At 48.4% G+C, this 24,619-nt stretch overlaps 1 protein-coding gene across 1 annotated transcript in view; it reads right to left on the bottom strand.

The window, feature by feature from the left end:
• Positions 1–1,184: 1,184 nt before the first annotated feature.
• NUAK1 (NUAK family kinase 1) overlaps positions 1,185–24,619 on the bottom strand; it is a 71,319-nt gene continuing 47,884 nt past the window's right edge. The window contains exons 4-7 of the mRNA XM_081082722.1: positions 22,852–22,917; positions 10,828–10,947; positions 8,660–8,792; positions 1,185–5,777 (exon numbers count right to left, since the gene is read on the bottom strand). Coding sequence (XP_080938848.1) covers positions 4,624–5,777; positions 8,660–8,792; positions 10,828–10,947; positions 22,852–22,917 — 1,473 coding nt within the window. The 3' untranslated portion in view covers positions 1,185–4,623. The remainder of the gene's footprint in view (positions 5,778–8,659; positions 8,793–10,827; positions 10,948–22,851; positions 22,918–24,619) is intronic.

Consider the following 24,619-nt stretch of genomic DNA (forward strand, 5'->3'; position numbering starts at 1 on the left):
TTTTCCCCCTAAAGGTGACCACTCCCCAGTAACCTCACCAACCTATCCGTTGACAGCATGTCATCTGTGCCACTCCAGCCACCCCTATATTCCTCACTAAGTTACACTGGGTCCAACCCCTAGGCCATGCACATGCTATTCTATCTGGCTGCAGAACTATGTCTTTCCAAAGGGACTCATTTTTAAGCAGACTTCCTCTTAGTCCCTTACCCCGGAAATGACTGGCAGGCCCATTTGCTAACAAGGGCAGGGACCACAGCAAGAATTAAGAGCTTCCAAGCCAGGCAGATTGCCTTTAAAATGTCCAAAGTCAGTGAATAGTGCCCTGTAAAGAAAGGACTATGGTTTCTCATTCATGTTGAGTTTTACATTCAAGGAAACTTGAATATCCAGTGAAAGTTGCCATTTCTTTGGAAAGTCAGACTTTCCTTGCATGGATCCCCTCTAACACTGCTCTTCAGTACAGAGCATGACTCTCAAGGTTTGATCCTAGGGCAGGGCATGATGTCATTTGATATTGTGACTGGGTTCCAGGAACTCCTCAACCTCCGGCATTCTTCATCCCTCTTCCCAAGAGCTTCCTGAAGGGTCTGTGCGCAGAAGGAACAATGGCACAATGGAACTCAGTGCGTGCCACTTTTTTACAGGCAGAGCAGTGGCCTGCACCACGGGGAAACATGGTCCATGGACCTGGACTCTGAGCAATCGGAGTAGGGATGTGTCTTCCCTTAGAGTAGAAGGAGGTGCCCAGGACGGGGGCAGGCAGAGGAAGCTGAGGCTGGGCCCGGAGCGTGGCTGTTAACCTCTGATGTTGTCTCTAGTCCAGGTTGAAGGAATCGGGTCAGTAGTCTCCTTTGGAAACCAGAACTGAGAACGTGTAAATGTAAAAGTTATCTGATAAGCCAGGACGGGCCAGAAAATCAGGGAGGGGAAAGCCAGGCTACAAAAATGGAAGAATAAAGCTGATATGCAAAGAGGAGCAGACAAGAGAACCTGTCCTTCTCTAAGCTCCCAGGTCTTCAGTTCCTGCTCCTAGCTGCACTGCCAACTGCTCCCCGCCTTCTGAGAACTTCGAATAAATCCCCCATTTGTGCTTAAGCTTGAGTGGGTTTCTGTTAGTTATACCCATTCTATCACTTAGTTAACTAAACGAAAAACAAGCAAATAAAGAAGCAAAGTCCCAGTTCAGTTCATTGCAATTTATTTAATTTAAAAATAAAAACAGAAACAAAAAACAAAACAGAAATCAGTTTCCAACGAAAATACAAACACTTTGGGTGGTTATCCAGCTTTTTTTTAAATTTTTTTTTGCTTTTTTTCTTTTTCTTTTCCCCCTGTAGGCTATTCTGGGCTCAAACCAATCAAATGAGTGAAAACCAATTTTGACTGGAGCCATAGCGCATGTTGCACCAATTAAATTACACCAATATATTATTATAATACCTTTGAAATGCCTTTCAGACCAATAAATAAGAAAAGACAAATTCAAATAAAAAAGTCAACTTTTTATTACCAAAAAAAAAAAAAATAGAAATTAAATAAAAGTCACAACTTGGATTTTTTTTAAAAAAATGTGCAGTCAAGTTTCTCTCTCTCTCTCTCTTTTTTCTTCTAGGAATGATACCATGCCAGTTAATCCCTACAGAACATTTCCAGTTTGGCAATAAGCAGTCAGTCGATCATTCACATTTGTACTCAAGACAGCAGGCCTGGGCAAGCCTCGCCTGAATCCCACCCTGGAAAGTGCTCCCTGTCATCTGAAGCAGCAGCAGGGATGGAAATTCAGTGAGTTCTTAGCCATTTCATCTCGCCTGGGGTCTTGAAGTACTTCCTGAAAACTGATCATGCCTTTGAAATTTACCTGTAAAAAGAAGGATCATTCTATTCCTTTGGCAGATGTGTAAACGAAGACACTGAAAGGCCCAAGAGGCAAGGGAAGGACCAGGAGAGCTGACATCCAACCTCCTGCCTGGTCCACCGGGTCATAAAAGTGTCTCTCACTTGTGATTCCGTGGAAACGAATCAAGCACGACCTGCTTGGCTGGGGACTGGCAGGTAGGGGTGGTAGGACTTACTCAGGAAGCAGGGAAGTGGCTTTTCTGAGCTTTTCCTTCTCTTCCAGGGTTTTCCTTGAAAAGCAGAGTCAACATCACATCTAGAATCAGAGGATTTAGCAGAACTAGGCAGGGCCTGAGAGACCAGCTAACCCACCCCTCCAGCTCTCACAGAAAGAGAAACGTAGTCCCCAAAACTCTGCAGGTGCCCAAGGCCACCAGCTAGTTAGCAGCACACCAGGACTCAACCTAGAATCTCGGCCTCGGGGTGGAGGACTGTCTTTGCCACAATCCAGTCTGGGTTTACTGACAACAGAGAACATACGTGTGTGTTTCTCTTTGAGGGGCTGGGGAAGGAGAATAGTTTTTCTGAATAGTGTCATTTTTATTTAAAGATTAGAAGGTTGGAAAATACTAAACCGAGGTAATCACTTGGCAAAAGGAAAAAACACACACACATCAACCAGTAGGTAGGTGTTATACCTAAGTCATACCGACAGCTACCCACAAGGCCAGCTGCCATGCATGGGGACCAGCAGTGTGGCAGACCAGGGAGCTCCTAAAAGGTTGTGGAAAACGAGATAAAGAGTAGGGAGCTCAGAGGCTGCCGAATGCCCTCCATGCGCCCACACACCCTTTGCCACCTACAGGATTTTCTTTTTCCCTTTGAACCTTTATGGGAGCTCAGGAAGGAGGTGGAATTGAATGCAAGGAAACTGAGACGCTTCCCACAATACATGACTCAGCTGGACCTGAAGGAACACACAAGACAAAACCCCAGAGCTGGTGGCAAAGGGGAGAAATGCCGCCATCTCCTCAGGGAAAGGGTGGCTTTGTTCTCATTAAATGTTCTTCGTGCCTTACGGTGAATTCTTTCTCATCTCCCCATGAGCTATTGCTTGTTGGTTTTCCCAAAAATGCTTCCAAAAACTAGTCCTCCTTGTTTCTCTAGGTGGCTACCGGAAGTCGGCCAACTTGAAACAAGGGTTTCCATTTCCCCAGGCCAGTAGAATCTGAAGTCATCCCAAATTCACAAATAAGACCATTCATTTCAAACCCAGTACCTGAAGATGTCCCATTGTGGGAGTGACAGTCTTGTCACCTGCAATCTGGGTGTCTTTTCAAGGTAAGAGTCCTATCACACCTCTTCTCTGCCTCCTCCAGAACCATCCGGATGGCTTCCCGGGAAATGTCTCCTCTTCCATATGCTTCCTCCCAGCCCACTCTGCTCTTTCAACACCTTATTCATGTGAATGGATGAACATTCTTTCCCCCCAAAGCCTAGGAGTTCAAACCCATGACACAGAATACCTAGAGTTGGGGGGGAAACACCTTCCGCCTGACTTTCCTTTCCTCGTCCAAATATCCTACCTACACACTAACTCCCTACAAGCAAACTCGCCTACTTCTGAGGATCCCACACGTGGTGGATGGGGAAACCGTCTGCTGTTACTAGACAGGGTCAATGGGTGAGCCAGTTACTCCCTTGGAGACTATGGACAGTATCACATCCAAGTGAGAGCATTCATGCAGATGAGAATGAACCCAAGAGGCAGCATTCCAGTTAATACTGAGATGTTAAAGAAACTGACAAGTTGTCCCCTGGTTGGTGCGGGTCAGTTTCCATTCATCTGTGCAAAAAACACAGAGGGTCCCAGGCTCTGTTATACACCAGTTTCCACCTCTGACACCACCATCGTTTTCCCGTCCACCCTTGGGAAGTTGTGCTGAAGAGCAAGGCAGACATCAGAGAAGAAGCCAAAAAATCACCATAGGCTCTAAGTCCTCAGCCGAGTTCAGAGCATCCTTTCTCTGACCAAGGCCCTATCTTCCATTCAAGACAGAGTAGCAAATGGACAAGTGCCACCCCAGTAGCATTCAGAGATAACATAGATCCCACAGGATGCCTTAACCTAATTCCCAGGGCTTAACCAGGTCAAGGATGGCAACTACATGGCATGAGTGCTACGGCCCCTCTTACCATACCCATGGCAGCCATGACTAGTTGATCACAGAACTCCTTCCCACGTGCCTGGGCTACTCACACCAGCACAGCCAGCAGCCACTATCAATCAACCACCAATTCAAACTCAAGTTGCCGAACTCTACTTGCCAACCCCAAGCAATCAGACCAGACCAAGCTTGCTAATGTGAGAGAAGGAGCAAGCTCTGAGCTCACCCAAAGCAGACATCTCCAGTCTCTCATGCCTCCTCCAAGAAGCACTTGGATGACTTCTAGGGAAACACTCCCTCTTCCATAGGCTTCCTCCCACCCTCTAAGTGCTGGCCAATGCCACCTCCCCTGATAGCTTGGCCTCTAGGAGGTACCATAAAGCCGATGCCAATTAGGACCCAAATTCTGGATGGCAGCTGACAGGACTGGCAGAGAGCCCACTTTTCCCTTTTAGGTGCTGGCTCAAGGTTGCAACCTTGGCCAAGTGAGATGGCACCAATCCTTTTTCAGTCTATCATCGTGGCCAGCAAAGAGGTAACCAGCTGGTTAGCACAAGTCATTGCTTCCCTTCCTCCCTCGTACCCACCCCCAACCCGCCCCTGCACCCCGGGGGAGCTAGTTGAGTTTGTTGCAGATCTCCAGCGCTTTCTTGTAGACCTGAGTCACGTCATCCATGTCCGTGAGGAGGGAGAAGCTGCTGTCTCCCAGCCGGTTCCGGTACCGCTTCGGGTACTGAGGCCGGGGCCGGTTCTGGAGCCCCTCAAAGTCCTGGATCTGGAGGAAGTTTTCCGCCGAGACACAGCTGCGGATGCGCTGGCGGGCGGGGCGATTCTCCTGCAAATCCAGCAAGTCAAAGGAGTCGCTGGACAGGACACTGTCATCGCTGATGATGCTGGAAGGCCGGCTGTAGCTCCGGGAGAGGCCCTCGGAGGAGACGCTGGGCTCCAGCAAGGATTCCAGTGTGGGCATTTCGGGGCTGGCGAGGGCCGGGTCCATGGTGCCTGCAGAGTACTTGCTGCTGTGTTTCAAGATGCCCTTCCTGCGGCAGGACAGGCTGTGGACAGTCACCCTGGCTGTGTCCGGGGGGCTGGGGGTCGGGATGCTGCTGCCCATCCCATCGTTGCTGTCCAAGAGCTCCGAGGACTCGCTGCGCTCCGGGGAGGAGTAGTAACCCGATTCCCTCTGCTGCGTCTTTTTCAAGATGCCTTTCTTGGGCATGGTGGCCACCTGCTTGGGGCTGAGTTTACCTGGCACCTCTGCCTCGGGGGAGCTGGGGAGGGGCACGCCAGTCCGGCACAGGTCCTGCTCCATCTTGAAAGCAGGGGGTAAGGCAGGACTGACGACGCCTTCGATGAAGCCGGTGCTGTGAGAGCGATGCTCGCTGTTGCTTCGCTTCTTCAGGATCCCTTTGGGTCTCTTGGAGCTCAGTTTGGATGGACTCTCGGGCACCGAGTCCTGGCCGGACTGGGCAAAGTCGTTCTCTTTCTTGGACTTCTTCAGCGACCGCTGCCGCTCCAGCATGACCTCCGAGGCCCCCGGCTTCGTCAGGTTCTTCATTTTGGCTTCTGCCTCGGCCTGCAGCCCCGTGGACCGGTGGTGCCAGTCGATAATCCGGGCCAGGAGCGGCGACTCGGAGTTGGGGAGGGCATCGCAGTCACAGACGCTGCTCTTGTAGCCCCAGTTCACCCACCAGTGGTTGGCGATGTCCTCGATGGTGGCCCGGCGATCGGGGTTCACCATCAGCATCCACCGGATGAGTCCTCGAGCATCTATGGGGCAAGAAGGAAGAAGCCTTAATGGGAGCCCCCAGCTTTGTGACAGGGACGACACTCCAGGAATGGCTAAGGAGACACGCTCCCTTTCCGAAAACTCCCGTCGGAGCCCCGTGCTAGTCAAAGTCTTCCGGACTGTACCTCAAAAGCCTCATCAAAACTTAGACCCACGGGCCAGTTCGCCATCACAGCCTGGCACGTGTTTGCATGTGAGCGAAGGGGTGTCATGAACTACTGGGCTTCCTATCAACTCCAGTCTTTATAAAATGGGCAAGGCCGGGTACCCTGCAAAGAATCCAGACCCAACCCCAGCAGCGCCCCACTACTCCTCCGGTGAATGTCACTCCACCGAAAGGGAACACAGCTGTAGATTACGGTGGCGCTCTTTAGTCCTCCGGACGGAGGCTTGCATAAGCATGCAGTGCTCAGGGTCATCGGGAAAGTGTGTAGCGATGACAAAGAAATTTGGGGCCGAAATGGCGAGAAAAAGGCTCCTCATCAGAGAGGGAAAGACGGAGAAGGATGGAGAGGAGCTCAGACCTGGCACACCTGGGCAGTGAAGGGGCCAAGTGCAGAGCCATGCCCACGGCCGGCCTTGGCCCGGTTCTGAGGCCCACACCCCATGAGCTCAGCTCCTTTCCCTCTGACATAAGCCACAGTGTGCTGAGCTGTCAGATCAGAGAGCTGATCTGTCTGCTGTCAGCTCACCGCCTGTCTGACAAACTCCATTTGCAAATTTCTGCTGCCAGAGAGGTAAGGGGAAGCCCCAAAGGGATGTCGAGGAGGCACAGGAACCAGCTGCCTCTCACAGCTTTCACACTGACTTCAAAGATCAACTGTGCTTCCCTGATGGGGGCTGAATTACATCCCGGGAGGCGCCACCTCCCCCGGCCACTTATGTGGGCTAATGAGTAGCTGGCAAGGGCCTGGCAAGGGGGCCGGGGGGGCCCCACCCCTGAAAAGTGACAGGACGATGTTCATTCGGTCATTCCACAATTATTTCCTGAACTCCTGTAATGTGCCAGGAACCCGTTAGCTGGCAAGACCGCCATAGAGATCACCCTGAAATTTCTCAGAAAAAAGAAAAGAAAAATTCCCAACCAGGTTGGCTTATTGACAAAAAATAGAGATATGACCCTCTCTATCTACACATGTGCAGTAGTCAATCCTCATTATTCACAGATTCTGTACTTGTACACTCACCTACTCACTAACATGTATGTGTGACCTGAACATCAGCGCTCAGGGTGCTTTCCTGGCCTTGAGCACAGCAGAGAGGCAACACCCCGAGCTGCCCGACACGCATGTGTGTTCCCAGCTGAGGTCCAACAAGGGGACGGCACTCTGCTTGTTGTGTCTGCGCTCATGACTCACCCAGGGTCCTTTTCAGCCTATTTAGTCCACGTTTTTCACATTTTTGCACCTTCTATGGATTCGGCTGTTTAAACTGCCCCAGGTGTAGTGCTATCTAGTGATCCTAAGGGCAAGAAGGCTGTGATGTGTGTCAGGTAAGCTTGTTCAGGCATGGGTCACAGGGCTGTTGGCCATGACTTTGATGATAAGGAATCAACAGTATATTTTAAGCGAGGTATCTTTACACAGAAACATATAAGGTTTGTTGAAAACAAGGTTACCTACCCACTGTTCAGTGACAAAAGCACGGGGACTTCAGAGGCTCACAGGAATCGAGCCCTGTGTCTCGCTGAGGAGCAACATTCCAGAACTCACTAACCCAGGGGTGGGCAAACTTTTTGACTCGAGGGCCACAATGGGTTCTTAAACTGGACCGGAGGGCCGGAACAAAAGCATGGATGGAGTGTTTGTGTGAACTAATATAAATTCAAAGTAAACATCATTACATAAAAGGGTACGGTCTTTTTTTTTTTTTTTTTTTTTAGTTTTATTCATTTCAAACGGGCCGGATCTGGCCCGCGGGCCGTAGTTTGCCCACGGGTGCACTAACCAGTGCTCACAGCAACGTTACAGAACATCACTACCTGAATAAAGAGAATCGCCTATGGGTGTCCGTGTGTGAACATATATGTATACATATATGAAGTGCCTGTGTTAACTGTATAAAAATGGCCCCCTGGGCACACCCTTTCCCCACACGCAGGGCACTCTCCCATCAAGAGGCAGAGCCTGTGGCCTCGGTGGCTTTGCCCAATGGGAGACGGCAGAAGGGACTTTATCTGGCTTCCAACACAGACATTAAGAAAGCCTGGCAGCTGCTTCTTCCTCTCTCTTAGAGCCCAGAGCTGCCACGTAAGAAGGGCAGGCTCCCTCCCAGACTGAGAGGCCTGGGGAGGCACCTCATGGACAGAGAGTCCACAAGGAGTGTCCCCAAGTCAGCCCCGCTGCCATCGGTTACAGCTGCAGGAGAAACCCCTTCCAGCAAGGCCAGCAGAGCTCTAGCCATCCCAGGTGATCGGTACGGTGACATGGTAGCTTGGGGGATGGGACAGAGCCCTGATGCAGCCACAGATCATGAAACAGTGTCCCTGGGGGCACAGTGGTGAAAAGGGGCCGTTGCCACGCTCATGACAGTCTCGTCAGGGTGGTCTGTATGTCTACCTGGACCAGAAGACACCAAAAACACCTCTTCCAAATTTTTAATTTGGAATCCAAACAGGGTGAGGGGTCTGCCCAAGTCCACACAGCGAGTGAACGGGACTCCTCCGAGCCTTCCGGCCGTGCAGAAGGCTTGTTCTGAAGTTCTCATTCGGGAAAGCGGCCTCACAAGCCAGCTCTGCCAGAAAGCAAAGAGCTGGAGGGAATAAAGAGGAAAAGCAGGAGACTCCGTCCAGACGCTAAAACAGAAGCAGAAAGCGTGAGCTCGGGCAGCTCCCACTCCACCCCTGACCCTCCCGAGCACGCACCTGAGGGCTGCGTGGGCTCCCGGTACTCTCCGCTGCTGATCTGCCGAATGAGGTTTTTGTGATCGAAACCATCGAAGGGCATTGTTCCATAAACCAGGGTGTAAAGCAACACGCCCAGGGCCCAGCTGTCCACCTGGAGCAGAGAGACAGGACATATAGGAGCTGGGAAGCCGATTCCGGATGCCTTCCAGACCTTTAGCATCACAGCGTGGGAGCAGCCACCCCCAGCGACCCCAGAGCTGAGTTTAGCACCTGGCAGACAGGTTCCCATGGCAGCCAGACAACTGATACGCAGTGCAGCTGGGCATTTCCACTTCAAACCAAGCCCCTGCAGTCCCCGTCTTCTTTGATCCTCACTCTAACTTTGTGAACTAGGGATGGATGACTTTCACCCACCCCCCACTTGACAGATGAGAATACTGAGGTACAAAGACCTCCATGGTTTCTCTTGAGAGGCCTCTCCCCAGTGACGGAGGTTAAGCCTGGGACGCAGGGCTCTTGACTTCTCACCCAGGAATCCATTCCTTCCTGTACCTTCCTTCAAATGGATCGGGCGGCAAACCCAAATGCTTACAGGAGCCAGGCAGGCACAAACATGAACGGAGCAAGAGAGAATTGGGGAACCAACGTGGAGTGCTGGGGGCAGAGACAAACCGTACAGTCCATTCATCCATCTCAAGCAGGCAGCCCCCCTGGCTAATTGCCGCCTCAAGGCGACACACAGACCCCGCACTGCTCGATCCTTTGGTTTTTTTCAAGAGAAGTCAGAAACCAGACTTCTATGTGAAATCTCCCAGTTATTAAATGTGTGTTCAATATTTTTTTTTTCTCTTTTAGAAAAACAAATGTGGCCAAATAAAGCACGCTTGCTGGCCGGTTCACAGGCTGCCAGCTTGTAACCTCGGAAAGAGATCCTCCAAGATCAAAGAGGCGTTCATTGTCTATGATAACTTTACAGTGTCGAGTTTCGTAAATGGAATCCTGTGCTCCTCCCTTACATTCTTGCTTCAGAAAGACTTTCCCTGCACTGTCGCTGGCAGAGGCTGCTGGCATCCTTCTCTCCCGCCTCCAGCCCTGCCCCAAACACTCTCAAACAGATAAATATTTGGAAGGAAACATTTCAACCCAGCGAACAGCTGCTATTTAAAGAATACTGAGTGGATGAAATCTCTCTGTAAAGAGAACCATCTTTTTTTTTTTTTTAAGAAAAATAGCCACTCACAAAAAATAGCCACCCGCTTTTAAAATAACATTTCCACCTAACACACGGCCCCAAAAAGCCTTAGGCATGTAGAGCCGTGCATTGCTCATGAGTTCAAAGATACAATTAAAATGTATTTCCTTAATCAAAAAATACAGGCTGTTAAACTTATTTGCGAAAAGGTAGTCATTCCCAGAGCTAAGGAGTTTTCGGTTTGATGTTTGTTTGTTTTCTTGTTTTGTTCTAATGAGGAAAAACTGAAAGTAATCTGTCTAAATCTTGGGGAGTGTTTAAATTATAGTATGTTTAGTTGTACAATAAAACTTTGTGTTGTCATTAAAAACTATGTTTTTAATAACAAATTCAGAAAATGTCATAATGTTAATAAAATACACACACACACACACACATACATATATACATATACAAGGACCTCAATTATTTTTTAAGATTTTTTTTATTGATTTTTAGAGAGGGAAGAGAGAGGGAGACAGAGAGAAATATGTGTATGAGAGTGGAGCATTGATCAGTTGCCTCCTGCAGGCTCCCTACCAGGGATTGAACCGGAAACCCAGGCACTTGCCCTGACTGAAAACTTTTAGATGCTCAGGACGATGCCCAACCAACTGAGCCACACAAGCCACGACTCAATTTTTGAAATGCAGAGATTGACACTGGAAAAGGGTCTTTTAAAAAGCCACAAAAATATTAACTGGTTATCTTTAATGGGTAGATTGCAGGTAACTTTATTTTCTCTTTTAGGCTTTTCTGGATTTTTCTATTTTTCTCCCAGGTGGGTGTGTGTTATGGCTTTTATAATCATATAAGGAAAAGTTTGCTTTGCTTATTTCGTTGGGGTATTTTTTAAAGTATTTTCTGGATTAAGCTCTTTGCCCTCTGGCCTTTCCTCCCCCCAAGACCCCCCGCCCCCACTCGCCCCGCCATACACATCAGGCAGCCTGCTCACCTCTGGCCCTCGGTAAGGCCTCCCATTGACAATTTCAGGAGACGCATAGAGTGGGCTCCCACAAAACGTTTGCAAGAACTTGTCCTTCTGGTACAGGTTGGAAAGCCCAAAGTCAGCAATCTACAAAGAAAGGAAGATCCAGGGGGCTTGTTAGCGTCGCAGTCAGTGTCTGCATTGGATCAACTCGCACCACCCAGCACTAGAGCAGCTGAGGGCACCTGGGGGGTCTGCCGGCGGAGCCACCCTTTTCTCTGTAGCCCTGGGTCTTCATAAAAGGACCAGTCAACACGACTGGGCCCGTGACTCCCGGCGGCGGTCCTTGGCATCCAGCACACGTTCTGCCACATCTGCACACACCTGCTCTGTTCCTTAAAATTACTCCTTACATGGACGCCCTTTTTTAAAAAAATATTTTTTTATTGATTTCAGAGAGGAAGGAAGAAGGAGCGAGAGATAGAAATATCAATGATGAGAGAGAATCATTGATTGGCTGCCTCCTGCACGCCCCCTACTGGGGATCGAACCCGCAACCCAGGCATGTGCCCTTGACCGAAATCAAACCCGGGACTTTTCAGTCCACAGGCCAACGCTCTATCCACTGAGCAAACTGGCTAGGGCTGGACGTTCTATCTTCACTTCCATTTAGATTTGCCTGAGAAATCCACAAAATCACAGGCTTGATGTTTCTGATGAACACCGAAGTGCATAGCCACCTGGTATTAGTTTGAAAAGTGTTCATCTGTGGCCTACCTAATCACACTGCACCACAGCCGTGTGCACATCGCACTTTGGAAAAGCCTTACCTGTGCACCTGACACCACCACCTCCTTATCCGCCCCCACGCTATCAGAACTGCAGTTTGCCTACCTGGTGGCCCTAGAGCAGTGGTTCTCAACCTGTGGGTCGCAACCCTTTGGCGGTCGAACGACCCTTTCACAGGGGTTGCCTAAGACCATCCTACATATCAGATATTTACATTATGATTCATAACAGTAGCCACATGACAGTTATGAAGTACCAACGAAAATAATTTTATGGTTGAGTCACAACATGAGGAACTGTATTTAAAGGGCCAGAAGGTTGAGAACCACTGCCCTAGAGGAAATGGACTCAGGGCTCTGGGTTTTGTTAAATGAGTTTTTAATCATATTTCAGCCATCTGTGTGACATGGAGCAGGTCCATTAGCTACTCTGAGCCTCAGTTTGCGCGCCAGAAAATGGGAATCCATGATCCCTATCCTGTTCCAGCTCACATTATTGTGAGAATGAAAAAAATCCATCTAGATAAGGCCATGACTGCAAAAGTGCTTTATAGTCCTAAGCAAATGTTTTACCTAAGCTTGCTGCTCTTTAACCGCACAGCCCTTGAAGCCATTCTCTGTTCCTTGAGTTTAAATGTTTTATTTATTGCTATTTATGGCAGCACTCTTCCATATATATATTTTCCACATATGTATCACAAATATACATATAATGTTCATATATACATATGTGCATATATGTGTGTATATGTGTGTATATGTGTGTGTGTGTGTGTGTGTATATATATATATATATATATATATATATATATATATATATATAAAAGAATTCACCTTGCCTGTTAGACTTAAGTCCCCTGAGGCAGGTGGGAGGTTCCATATCTTCCCCTCATCTGTGTATCACCCACTGCTTAGCACCTGCTCGCACCCAAGAAACACTTCTCACTAGAATAAGCAGTATATTTTGAAAACCACAAGATAATTAGCAGATAATACAAAGGAATAATGATAAACTTAGTTGCCACTTACTGAACAACTTCTAAGTATCAGCCACTCTTCTGAGCATTTTACGCTCTCTAATCTAATCCTACCCAAAACCCCATTTACACAAGAATGTGAATGTACTTCATGGCACTGAACTGTACATCTAAAAATAGTTAAGATGGTGAATTTTGTTTTATGGATATTTTACCACATTAAAAAAAAAACAAACAAACATTTAACAGATGAGAAAAATGAGGTTTAGGGAGATGAGGCTATTCATTTCAGGTGAACTAACTAGTAAGCACCTATGTAAACCCATATCTGTAAAGTTTCCAACCATGAGCCTTCCTGCCCCCGGTAACTGCAAATTTCACTCCACTCTCAGCCTTTCACGCAGCCTTACAGCCTGAGCCACCGCGGGCTTCTGCTGCTCCCCAAGCTGACTTCCACCGGAGGCTTAAAAACAGCCTGAGTGATTCACATGCCCAGCCTGACCGCAAACCCGCTAGGGCCCTGTTTTGAATGCAGCCCCCCCAAATAAGCCTATTTTACAGAAGTCAGCCCTGAATGAATGGAATGTCACTGCAAGTAGCTGGTGAAAAACCACCCTTAGAAAACGCATTCTCGGGGTTCAGATTGCACTTAATTGCCCTGAATTCCACTTTCTTATCAAGGCCCCTGCCTGGCTTGCTTACAGGAAGTTGGCTGGAAGCTCTATGAAGTGTGCCCTGTCAACCAGAAGAGGAATGACATGGCTGCAGCCCTGGGACATACCGAGGAGTCGCAGACTGCGTCCTCTCCGACCACTAAGGCAGAACTAACTGTCCCAGCCGGTGCGCATCCTGCGGACAATACATTCCTTCCCACCCCACAATGTCAGAGGCACCCGGGGCACCTGTGAGCTTCCAGATACACACACGTGTGAGAGGCACCCGCCAGCTCCGTGTGCAAAACCCCACGTGCACACACTCACACTGGAGTTCTCCAAGCCTGGGCATCCTTGCTTTCTTTTCAGCCCTCCGAGAGTGTGTTTATGTTGTACCCACTCCCATCCTCACAGACGGATGCTTATCAGCCTCTCCCAGTAAAGCTGTCAGGGCTGCTGACAGAAGATGAATAGAGATCTAGATTAGTCCATGTTCTTGGCACTTTAACGGGGAAAAGCAATACTAATACACACACACACACACACACACACACACACACACACATCGTTCTCAAACCTTAAGCCACTTAAACTTGGGCTGTGGCTCTAGACCGCATACCCTGTGGAGCCTACATCACGTGGCCACTGGTTATGAAACTTCTCAAAGCCTCCGTTTTCTCATCTGTAAAATGGAGGTAGGAACAGCGTCTACCCCCACAGGGTCATGGCGAAAATTAAATACCGTAATGTATGTAAAACACTTAGAACAGAAATTGGTGCAGAGTTGAAGCTCAATAAATATTTGCTTCCCACCTTTAAATCCATGTTGATAACTTTAGTAACTTCATGATACTCAAAAGGATATTCCATTTCCATTTAAGAGAATTACATAAGGCTTCTATTTCAAATAAGTATAATTTTTAAAAGTGAAATGAACTAAATATATTAAGTAAAATAGCAACAGGAGATACTAGGGAAAGTCAAAATCCAAGAAGAGAGTGAAAGAAAAGAAATCTGGGCCCAGCTGGTGCAGCTCAGTTTGGCATGGACCCAGGAATCAAGAGGTCACCGGTCAGGGCACATGCCCTGGTTGTCGGCTCAATCCCCACGAGGGGACATGCTGGAGGCAGCCAATCGATGATGTTTCTCTCTCATAGATGTTTCTATCTCTCTATTTCTCTCCCTTCCTCTCTCTCTAAAAAAATCAATAAAAAGTATTTTTTTAAGAAATTTTGGAAAAGCTACAAACATGGGGAATAACGATTTTTGAACATAATAAAACAAAAATAACCCAATCTCCGAAATGGTTTCAACCTGAAAGAGCCTTAAGGGATGAGCTAATCCTACCCCTGGTTCTGTAAGTGAAGCAAGTGGAGGTCAGAGGACTTCAAAGCTTGCTGAAGACACGAGAGACAACCCCACGAGCGTCAGGCTCTTCCCAATCTGTGTGCATTCTCTGCATCAGAGCATCAGTTGTGTATCGAGGGTGACTCCGCCAAGGAAGCATCTGGGCCCCCTGTTAAAGTTGTATTTTGCTGACCCACTGGTCACCTCTGGAGAAAGGTAACTGCTTTGCCCTTCTCTCCTGGTTGTGGACTGTTCCCCTGGCCCGTGCTGGTTCAGAACCACCCTCTGTCCCCACCCTGGGTTCAGTTCAGCCTGGACTCTGAACAGGAAGCGAGGAAGTCAACACTCGTGTCTTTAACGTTTGGAGTTTTTGTTATCGAGTCTTTCTAGACGTGTGCCCTGCCGGATGGAAGTCAGAGTCAGAAAGATAAACTAGGAAAGGACTGTTCACATTTCAGAAGAATTCACCTCACTACAGCATGGACGGACCTAGAAGACGCCGTGCTCAGTGAAACAAGCCAGACGCCTAAGGATAAATAGTATGGGATTCCACTTACATGTGGCTCAGAGTAGTCAACTTTGTAGAGGCAGAAAGTGAAATGATGGTTTCCAGGGGCTGGGTGGGTGTGTGGGGTGGGGGTGGGGGGAGATTGGGAATTTTTTTTTCCCACTGGATACAGAGTTTCAGTTGGGGAAGACAGAAAAGTTCTAGAGACAGGGCGGTGGTGATGGTTGCACGACCATGTGAACATACTTAATGCCACTGTGCCCTACACCTGAAAATGGTAAACTTTATGTTACATATATTTTACCATTTAAAAAAAGGATCAGGTGGGTGGATGGGAAGAGATCAACCAAAGAACTTGTATGCATATAAGCGTAACCCGTGGACACAGACAATCTGGTGGCGAAGGCCTGGGGTGGGGGAAGGGGGCGGGCTAGAAGAGGTCAATGGGGGGGAAGAGGGGGCACAGGTAATACTGTCAATAATAAAGATTAAAAGGGGAAAAAAAGCAGATTTAAAAATTTTAAAAAAAAAGGATTAACCTCAGATCACATGAATAATCACTGTTAGCTCACTTGATGAAAAAGGAAGTATCAGCTTGCTGGTGATTAACTGCTGGGAAAGGATGCTGATGACAATGACAATGTAAGCCATGGTCTGATGGTCATTTGCAGTGTCTAAGAGGAAATGCAGTGGACTGAGCAGATCAGAGGTTTAGAAGCCAGGAGAACCTGGGGCTAACCTTGGGCTTAGCACTACTAGGTGCTCAGTGGGGCCTGCCAAGTTCCTCAATTTCCTCATCTGCAAAATGGGAATGATAACAGGCCCCACCGCATAAAGGTGTTGTGAGGATCAGAGAACCCACATGTAAAGCCCTGAAATAACCCTGGTTCCCACAACTCTCTTCATTACAGCTGTTACGATAATGCTGATGATCTGGTTTTCTTAACACTGTTTGCCAGGCAAGACACAGGACCGAAAGCCACGACGCCGCTGTCCACCAAACAGCCAACGAAACTGCCATCATTCATTTCAGAAATAAGCATGAGAGACCGCGCTGCATGAGGGGAAGAGTAAGGGATGGAGAGCTTAAGTGTTTGAGTTCAAATCCCGGCCTCAGCTCTTCCCAGCTGGAACCTTAGGCACGTTGGTCAGCACCTCCCTCCTCCACTGAGGTCTGAGGACCAGTAGCATGGGCACTGGCTGGGAGCAGGTCGGTTACAGAATTGCAGGCCCCACCCACCCCGGGCCTACTGAGTCAGGTTGCATCTTAGCAAGATCTCCAGGGGAATTCCCAAACATTAGCCACTCTGAACCTGGGTTTCTTCTTCTATACAACAGGGCAGCGGTTCTCAACCTGTGGGTCGCGACCCCTTTGGCGGTCGAACGACCCTTTCACAGGGGTCTCCTAAGACCATCCTGCATATCAGATATTTACATTAGGATTCATAACAGTAGCAACATTACAGTTATGAAGTAGCAACAAAAATAAATTTATGGTTGGGGGTCACAACATGAGGAACTGTATTTAAAGGGCCAGAAGGTTGAGAACCACTGCAATAGGGGATGATGATAATGTAACCTATTTTACAGGACTGTTGTAATATCAAATGAATGATAGATGGAAACCATGCCTCACATGGCCTGCAGTAAATGTGAGCAATTACTACTTCAACCTCTCTGGAGTCTCTGTTTCCTGGGCTGGAAAATGGAAAGCAACCGCACCAACCACGTGATGTTGTGAAAACCAAAATCAGGGTAAATGAGATAATAACAAGAATAAATAATAACAACAATAGCAGCATCGCTACAGGCCAATCACCGCTCCGTGAGCACTACCTATATGAACGTATTAAATCGTCACAACAACTACGACGAGAGGGTGTCATCACTACCCCATTTTGTAGATGAGGAAACTGCGGCCGAGGGCGGAGCCATGGCTGGCCTGAGACGCGGAGGAAGAGCTGCTTTGGCTTAAAGCTCCACATAAAGAAGAGTGATTGCTCTCAGGTGGCTGAGAAGGAAACCGCTTTCTGTGGAACTCTTCAGGAAGACAGAAAGCCCATCAGGGAAGCCACACTCCATAGCTCCTTTCCGGCCGAGGAGTTCACGGCCGTGGCTTTCCCCATGACAGCCTCCCTCCCGAGTTGTCAGGAAGTGGAGGCAAGGAGTGGAAGTGAGCAGAAGAGAACGGGGTCGGCTTTCATCTTCAAAAGATCCACGCCCACACCGCCTCAAGAGAGAGACTGGAAATGACTGATTCCACGAGATCTGGGGAAGCTCTTCACCCAGGGCGCCTCCAAGCAGCAGCCTCCCGGGATGCTACTGAGCAACCCGCCCCAGCTCACGGCTCCAGTGACTCAGGCCTCCCTGTGCCTGGAGAGTCTCTCCCCGGGACAGCTGGACACAAGCTGCTGCAGACAGGGGAGGCGGCCTGAAGCAAGGGCCAAAAAGTGTCTCCAGGATGCTCTCTTGGATGTGGGGCAAATCTGGGTGGGAGCAGTGAAGGTTAGAATTTATCCAGTGGCTGGTCTTTAAGGTCAAAGACCCTTAGCTGTAGCCAGTCCCATGGCTCCTTAGCTGGGGGGACCTCCTCATCTGTAAACTGGGAGTAATCAGACCCATCCCAGTGGAGATATTCTAATGTCTGAATGAAAGAAGGCACGTGGAAGGTCTGGCTCTGGGCTCTGGTTCTAGCAAGGACTCGATAAAAGTTGCTTTTTTTTCTATCCTTCATGTCCTGTTCTTGCACTTGCTGCTCCTTCACCTTAAAAGACCATCACATTCCCTTCTGTTGAGCTCCTACCTGTCCTTCAAAAACCCAGTTGAATCAAAGGCTTTCTGGTCCCTCCAGCTAACAGACCCACCACTTCCTGCTCAGCACTCCCCCAGCATATCACACAAGGCACCCTGAGGCCAATAGCAGGGCCACCTGGTCCTGCCAAGGAACAGGAATCAGAAAAGGCTTCCTGGCCCTCACCGGTTTGGCTCAGTGGATAGAGCATCGGCCTGCGGACTCAAGGGTCCCAGGTTCGATTCCGGTCAAGGGCATGTACCTTGGTTGCAGGCACATCCTCAGTGGGGTGTGTAGGAGGCAGCTGATCGATATTTCTCTCTCAATGATGTTTCTAACTCTCTATCCCTCTCCCCTCCTCTCTGTGAAAAATCAATAAAATTTTTTTAAAAAAAGGCTTCCTGGGAGAAGAGGCGTTCAAGCTGAGACTCAACGGACAGATAGGCAAAGGGCAGTGGGATGAGCATCCTAGGCGGAGGGAACCATGTGTGCAAAGAACAGGAATCCAGAGAAAGCTTGGTAGATTTAAGGAGTTCGAGTCCTATGCAAGGGCCTTCTCTGACCACCCTCCCTAAAATAGTACCTGCCATTCTCTAAGTTAACCCTGAATGAATTTTCTTCACTGCCGGACAGTTTCATTACATATTTCTGTTTATTGCTTCTGTCCCAAACTAAAATTCTAAGTCCATTAGGGCAGGTACCTATCGTCCTCGTTCACCTCTGTATCCTTCTCATGACTCGACATGACCGATGGTTTACCTGCTAGATTCTGAGCTCCAAGAACACAGGAACCCAGCCATCGGGCTCACTAGTAAATTCCCAGCAGCCAGCCCAGGGCCAGGTACCCAGTAGGAATTTAGTAAACATTTGTGGTTGAGTAAATATTGTCCATTGGATCTGCTGAATGAATAAGTGCAGGAATGGATGAGTGAATGCAAGCACACATGAATATATATGTATACACCCACACAAATGGATAGGCGAACAAATGAATGGACCAATTAACGCATGAATGCACACGCTCACATTCATATACTCAAAGCCCAGAGGCGCAGATGCTGAGCTGCCTCCCCTTGCTCTTCTTAAGCCTCCGAGGCTGCTATCTCGCCTGAGCCCTAGCCATTCAAAGCTTCTTTTCTTAGCCCCAGCAGCTGAGTTTCCATTGTCATCAGGGGCAACAGGCCATTTCCCCTCCGCCCCTCTACTCTGAGTCCTGGGAGCTCACTACATTCTCAGCCCTCTTTGAGGAGGTCAGCTGACCCTGGTGCCTGGACCTCTTCTCATTGTAAGGCGTTTTTTTGTGTGTGTTTTTACAGGAGCCTCCCATGGGAATTGTCGGCGTTCCATTCTCCCAGAGAATGGGATGTGAAATCTGGCCCGTTATTTTTTTTTTTATTAATTGCAAATTAATGCTATCCTGGGTGTCTATTTTGGTAGACATGCTTCTCCTCGGAGTACGGAATGCAACCCAAAGAAGCACATTGCTCTCATTCTTTCTGCTGACCGACTGTGTGAATATTTCTAGAAGCCACACCCTCTCGCACTGGCCAGATAAGTAATTCCCAATGCCAGATGTGCTCTTTGCCAATCAACATCAGGCAGGGAAGGGACGAGGAACAGTTGCATGGCTCCCACCGAAACTGCAGCGACATGTGACAAGTTTAAACCAGTAGCATTTTTACAGGCTTCCTGAGCAACAGCCCTCTACCTTTGGAATTGGGGGAATGCACCCACATTTAGAGAGACACATGAGGGGGCTCCCAGAGGCATCTCGCTGCTCATAATCCATTGGCCATCAGTGTCAATGGTCCCCTTGTCCAGATACAGATGACATGGGCTCTCTTGAACTTGGGAGCCCAGCTTGCAGCCATGTGTCTGTGCCTGCTGCCTTTATCACAAGTGCCCTTTCATAAATATGTTTTCAGCAAAATGCTGACTTGGGAAGAGCTGAGCATATCCAGCCGGAAGACAAATCAACACCAGCTGAAACACATTTTTAAAAACCTTGGAAGTGGGTGTGAGATGATGAAAAGAGAATTTGTCTGGAAGTCAAACATTTGAATTCTAATCCTGGCTGTCATCCCTTCACTCCAATCAAACAGCTTAAGAGCACCTACTGTGTGACAAGCACCGTGCCACACTCCAGGGAAACAAAGACACACTAATTTCATCTACATTGTGTCTGACCCTGGGCACATCAGTTGGACTTTTTGGACCATAATCATTAAAACAAAGGGTTTGGAAATGACCCTCAAGGTTCTTTCAAGCTTTAGGAGTCTCAGATCCTAGCAGCATTCCTTGACTAAGCAGAAGGAAGGATTCGTGTCAGAGAATGGGAGGGTTTAGTTTCTGTTCAGGAGGTGTGTGTGTGTGTGTGTGTGTGTGTGTTTCCTTAGTAAATGCCAGAAACAAAAAAATCTTAAGGATTAAGAATCCTAGCCCAGCTGATGTGGCTCAGTGGTTGAGCATCAACCTATGAACCAGGAGGTCACGGTTGGATTCCTGGTCAGGGTACATGCCTGGGTTGCCAGCTCGATCCCTAGTAAGGAACGGGGGTGTGCAGGAGGCAGCAAGTCAATGATTCTCTCTCATCATTGATGTCTTTATCTCTCTCTCCCTTCATCTCTGAAATCAATAAAAACATATTTTAAAAAAAAGAATCCTAAAGAAAAAGATATGACCCAAACCTTAATTTCTATAATGTGCTATGTCTGCAATTTCCCCACCTAATGGACAGGGATCCTAGATTGAAGGACTTGGTCCTGGGAACTGGGAGGCCCAACACCATGGCACTATTGCTTATGCCAATGAGCTATTCTCCTGGGCTCCTGCCTATTGTTCCCAGCTCAGCTGCATTCAGAATTCTAACCATTCTTTTCCTCTGGGCAAGTCTATGACTCCCTAGGAAGCTATGTGCCTTATCACTTCTGGGACTACATCATGGGAGCAAGAGGTCACATTGTACTACAGAACCCAACCCCCAAGTGAGAGGCTCACATTCCAGGCCTTGTAAGACTACATTTAGTTTGGAGAGCTCTGGGGGCAGGTGGGAGGAAGAATCTGCAGAGGAAGTTAACAGGGTGGATGACACAAACCCTTAGAATGTGTCCCTCAAACCAGAAGCCAATTCTCTAGCCATGGCCTGACCAACAGGTACCTTCAAAGCAACTGGTGTCCTGTCCAGTTTCCTCCCCAGGGACCACCCATTTAAGTAGGCACCTCGGACATGAAGCATTAAGTGCTAAGTGCTTTGACTATATGTTGTCTAAAATCCTCATGTTTGTCATTGCCTCCCCCGGAATGGGAACAGGGCATGGCACACAGTAACTGCTCTGGAAACACTCAGTGAAAGGGTGAACAAATCCACAACAATCATCAGAGATGGACTGGCAACCCTACTGGACAAATGAGGAAACTGAGATTTAGGCAGGCAAGTCATTTATCCAAAATACTGCCATTAGTAACAGGCAGGGCTGCCATTCAAAACCCAGGCGAGCCACCTCCAAAGCCACTGCTCTTACCTTGACTCACTACACAGTGCTCAGCAGTGTATAAAGCTAAACGCAAACTATCTCATTTACTCCTCCAAACAAGCCTGTGGCATTGCTGTTACCCCATTTTCTAGTTAACAGGGTGAAGTGCATTGCCCAATGTCAAGGAACTAGTAAGCCACACAGGATGGAGTGTCCTAACTGTGCATCTAGCCTCCTGCTCGAATTCTCCAGCTACTCGGCCAGAACTGAAGATTTCACTTCCTGTTCCTAGAGAAAGCTGCTCTGACCAACTCTTTTCTCCTCAGTCTAAGGACTACACAGAACTATGTGACCACAGTCAACCACTCGCAAAAGCAAGATGTCACCGGACGTGGCTTCCAGGAGCCTCTCGAAGGATGATGATGACTAACGATGGTCAGATGCCAAAGCAACTCCATCCTTCCAAGCAAGGAAAGAGTCCCCCGTGATGCACCCCCTCAACTTAGAGCAACAACAACAACAAAAGAGGGCGATGCAAGGTCATTCCCAGGCTTGGTCCTGGGGCCAGGGAGGAGGCACTAACGTCACCGGCGGCTAATTAGAGGGATCCCCCGGTGCCAGGAGGACTGAGGCCATTTCATAATGAAACCCACGCGGTGAGCTCCGTTTATTTTGAAACCGTATTTGCTTATTTTGCCGATGGGATCAAAGGGACGTCCCGAGTGCTCTGCAGGAGGCACTTGAACCCTATTGGCCAGGAGCACTTTCTCCAGCTCCAGCAGCAGCCAGCAATAATACTCTCCGTAAAAGTAAACTCCATCACTAGACGGGGTGCTCCTTCCCAACAGCGAACACCACCTCCCTTTCCATCAGCTTCCCAGTCCCAGGCAGGTCTCAAGGGTGGGAGGGAGGGGAGTGACAGCAAGTGGCAGGGAAAGTGTCCCAGCTCTAAGGTAACTTGGGGCCCTGCAGGCAAACCAAGCATAGTGGCTAGAGTGAGGGCTCATGAGCCAGAAAGACGTGGGTTCAAATCCCAAATCCACTACCTACCACTGTGTGACCTTGGGTAAGTTACTTAACCTCTCTGTGCCGCAGTGTCCCTAGCTAGGAAATGATGCAAACAAGAGGACCTATCTCCTAAGGTTCTTGTAAAGATCGGATTTAAATGATATCAGGCAAAGATGATTTGAAATACGTAACGTACATGTTATTGTACTAAGTATTTTTATGGCAATGATTGTAATGATTGTGGACCATGAACTTGCTGAAGACAGAGACTGTATTTTAGTCACCTAATTATCCCAGCATGAAGAAGAATGTCTGGCATGTAGCTGAACATGGGTAAATGGCTTACGGAGTTTGAACTGAGGACTCAAGCCCAGTGACGCTCCCCACCCGCCTGCCGGGGAAGGAAGTGGCCACCTTATTTCTAAGCCGTCGTTTGGAGCAGCTTAAACCCCCACCGGATGCCACCCCCAGGCCCTGCATATCAATCATCAAGGCAAGAGGTTTACCTTAATATTGCAGTTGTCATCGAGCAGTATATTTTCCAGCTTCAAGTCCCGGTGGACCACACCGTTCTGAAATGAGAAGACAGGCGGGGAATTGAATGGGAGCGGATGGGATGAGAGAAAGAGAGGGAGAGAGAGAGAGGAAGGCGGAGGCAGAGCAAAGGGAAGCATCTGACAGATGAAAGATGCACCAGCCCGGTGGTCTTCGCCTCCATCCTTCAGGGCTGCTCTCGCTGTCATGCAGCTCCCGCCAGAGACCGCGACAGCAGAGCATTAGTCACTTGCTGTGTGGTTAAGGGAAAAATGACTGGAATCCGTTCTCCCCCAGAGCCTGTAAAACAGCAGGGGGATCCTTTGTCGGAATGTCATTCCACTGTGTGAAAGCAACACAGTCCCAGGCGGCGGCAAACCATGTCTGTCTGTGATGTGATTCCCAGGGAAGAAGCAGATTTCTCTGCTGGGGACTCAGAATGCAGGGCTCCCAGACCTTGCCTGTCTGTCTGTCTGTCTGCCTGCCTGCCTGACTGCCTGCCTCCTCAATGCTGGAAAGAAGCCTGGTTCAATCTGTTCTGAGGATAACCAAGTTGCTACCATGGGTGTTTCCTCAGCAACTGGGAGGGAAGATTTTCAAAGTCCCCTTCTGCTCGGTGGGACTCAATGCAGGTAAAGGGTGAAGGTGGGGGAGGCTGGTGAGACTGTCGCCACTGGGTTGACCACAGCAGGTCGGCAGGTCGCTGCCACCCTGGATGACCTACCCATTCAGGTAAGCTCTAGGAAGGCTGGGAGCTGAGCTGCAGTGACAAGCAGCCAGCCCACCAACAGGTGAAAAGAGTCATCAGCCAATAGGCTGTTGGCCTGTATCTACAGCAGGAACAACGGGTGTGCTCGCTTCTCTTTTAAAACCCAATGATCTTTTCATGGTGGGCATGGGAAGAGGAGTGGAAGGGAAAGAACCAACTATTCCGGGCTGGGCAGAAAATTAGCAGGGAGAGAACTGTTAACATTATTCGGCATAAAGGACATTTACAAGCCAAGCTGCTCTTTTAAGCGAATGAACTGCCTAGAAATTCTGTCTTTCAGTCAAGATTTTCTTAGTTCAGAATCCCCCTTTTTCCAATTGGTTCTTTATTATTCTCCTTTCCTTTTGCCAGTCCCTAACATCTCCAAAAGTACTGACCAGAGAGAAGAAAAGGACATATATTTTTCTGAGACTTTTTCTAATCCAAACCTTCAAGGTTGTGTTTTGAATTCAAAAAAAATGCACAAAATCAGGCTCCTCGATGAAAGATATGAAATACAAGGTACCTGATTCTGCTTTGCTTTCAATATTGGGAGTCGTTCGGTTTACACTGCTACATTCCTCTTTTTTACAATGGAATGAGTCTAATAAAGTCCCTTAGTATGCTGAAACTTCCAGTAATAAAAGTACCATCTGCAATGCTTTTTGATGATGCCTGGTGATAAAATACACACTGTTGTATGATCTGAATAATCAGGACCTTGGGTTACGGGTTTTAGATCTGAATAATCATTTTCTAATCACTCCCAGAGCCACTACTGACGAACCAGAATACTTGGCAAACCAGGGGACCCTGTACTACAGTCATTTGTGTGAAGAAACTGACTATTTGGTATGCCATGTTGGGTTCAAGTCACTGCTGTCCTCAAAGTGAATGAGTGTTCAAGGTATGATAGTTCGGGGCGGGGGGGGGGGCGGGGGGAGGGTGTAAATAAGATGATTAATAACATTAATGGCTGGACTGTGGCTTGG

Source organism: Myotis nattereri (genome assembly GCF_964212035.1).
Source record: "Myotis nattereri genome assembly, chromosome: 2".
NCBI classification, from domain to species: domain Eukaryota; kingdom Metazoa; phylum Chordata; class Mammalia; order Chiroptera; family Vespertilionidae; genus Myotis; species Myotis nattereri.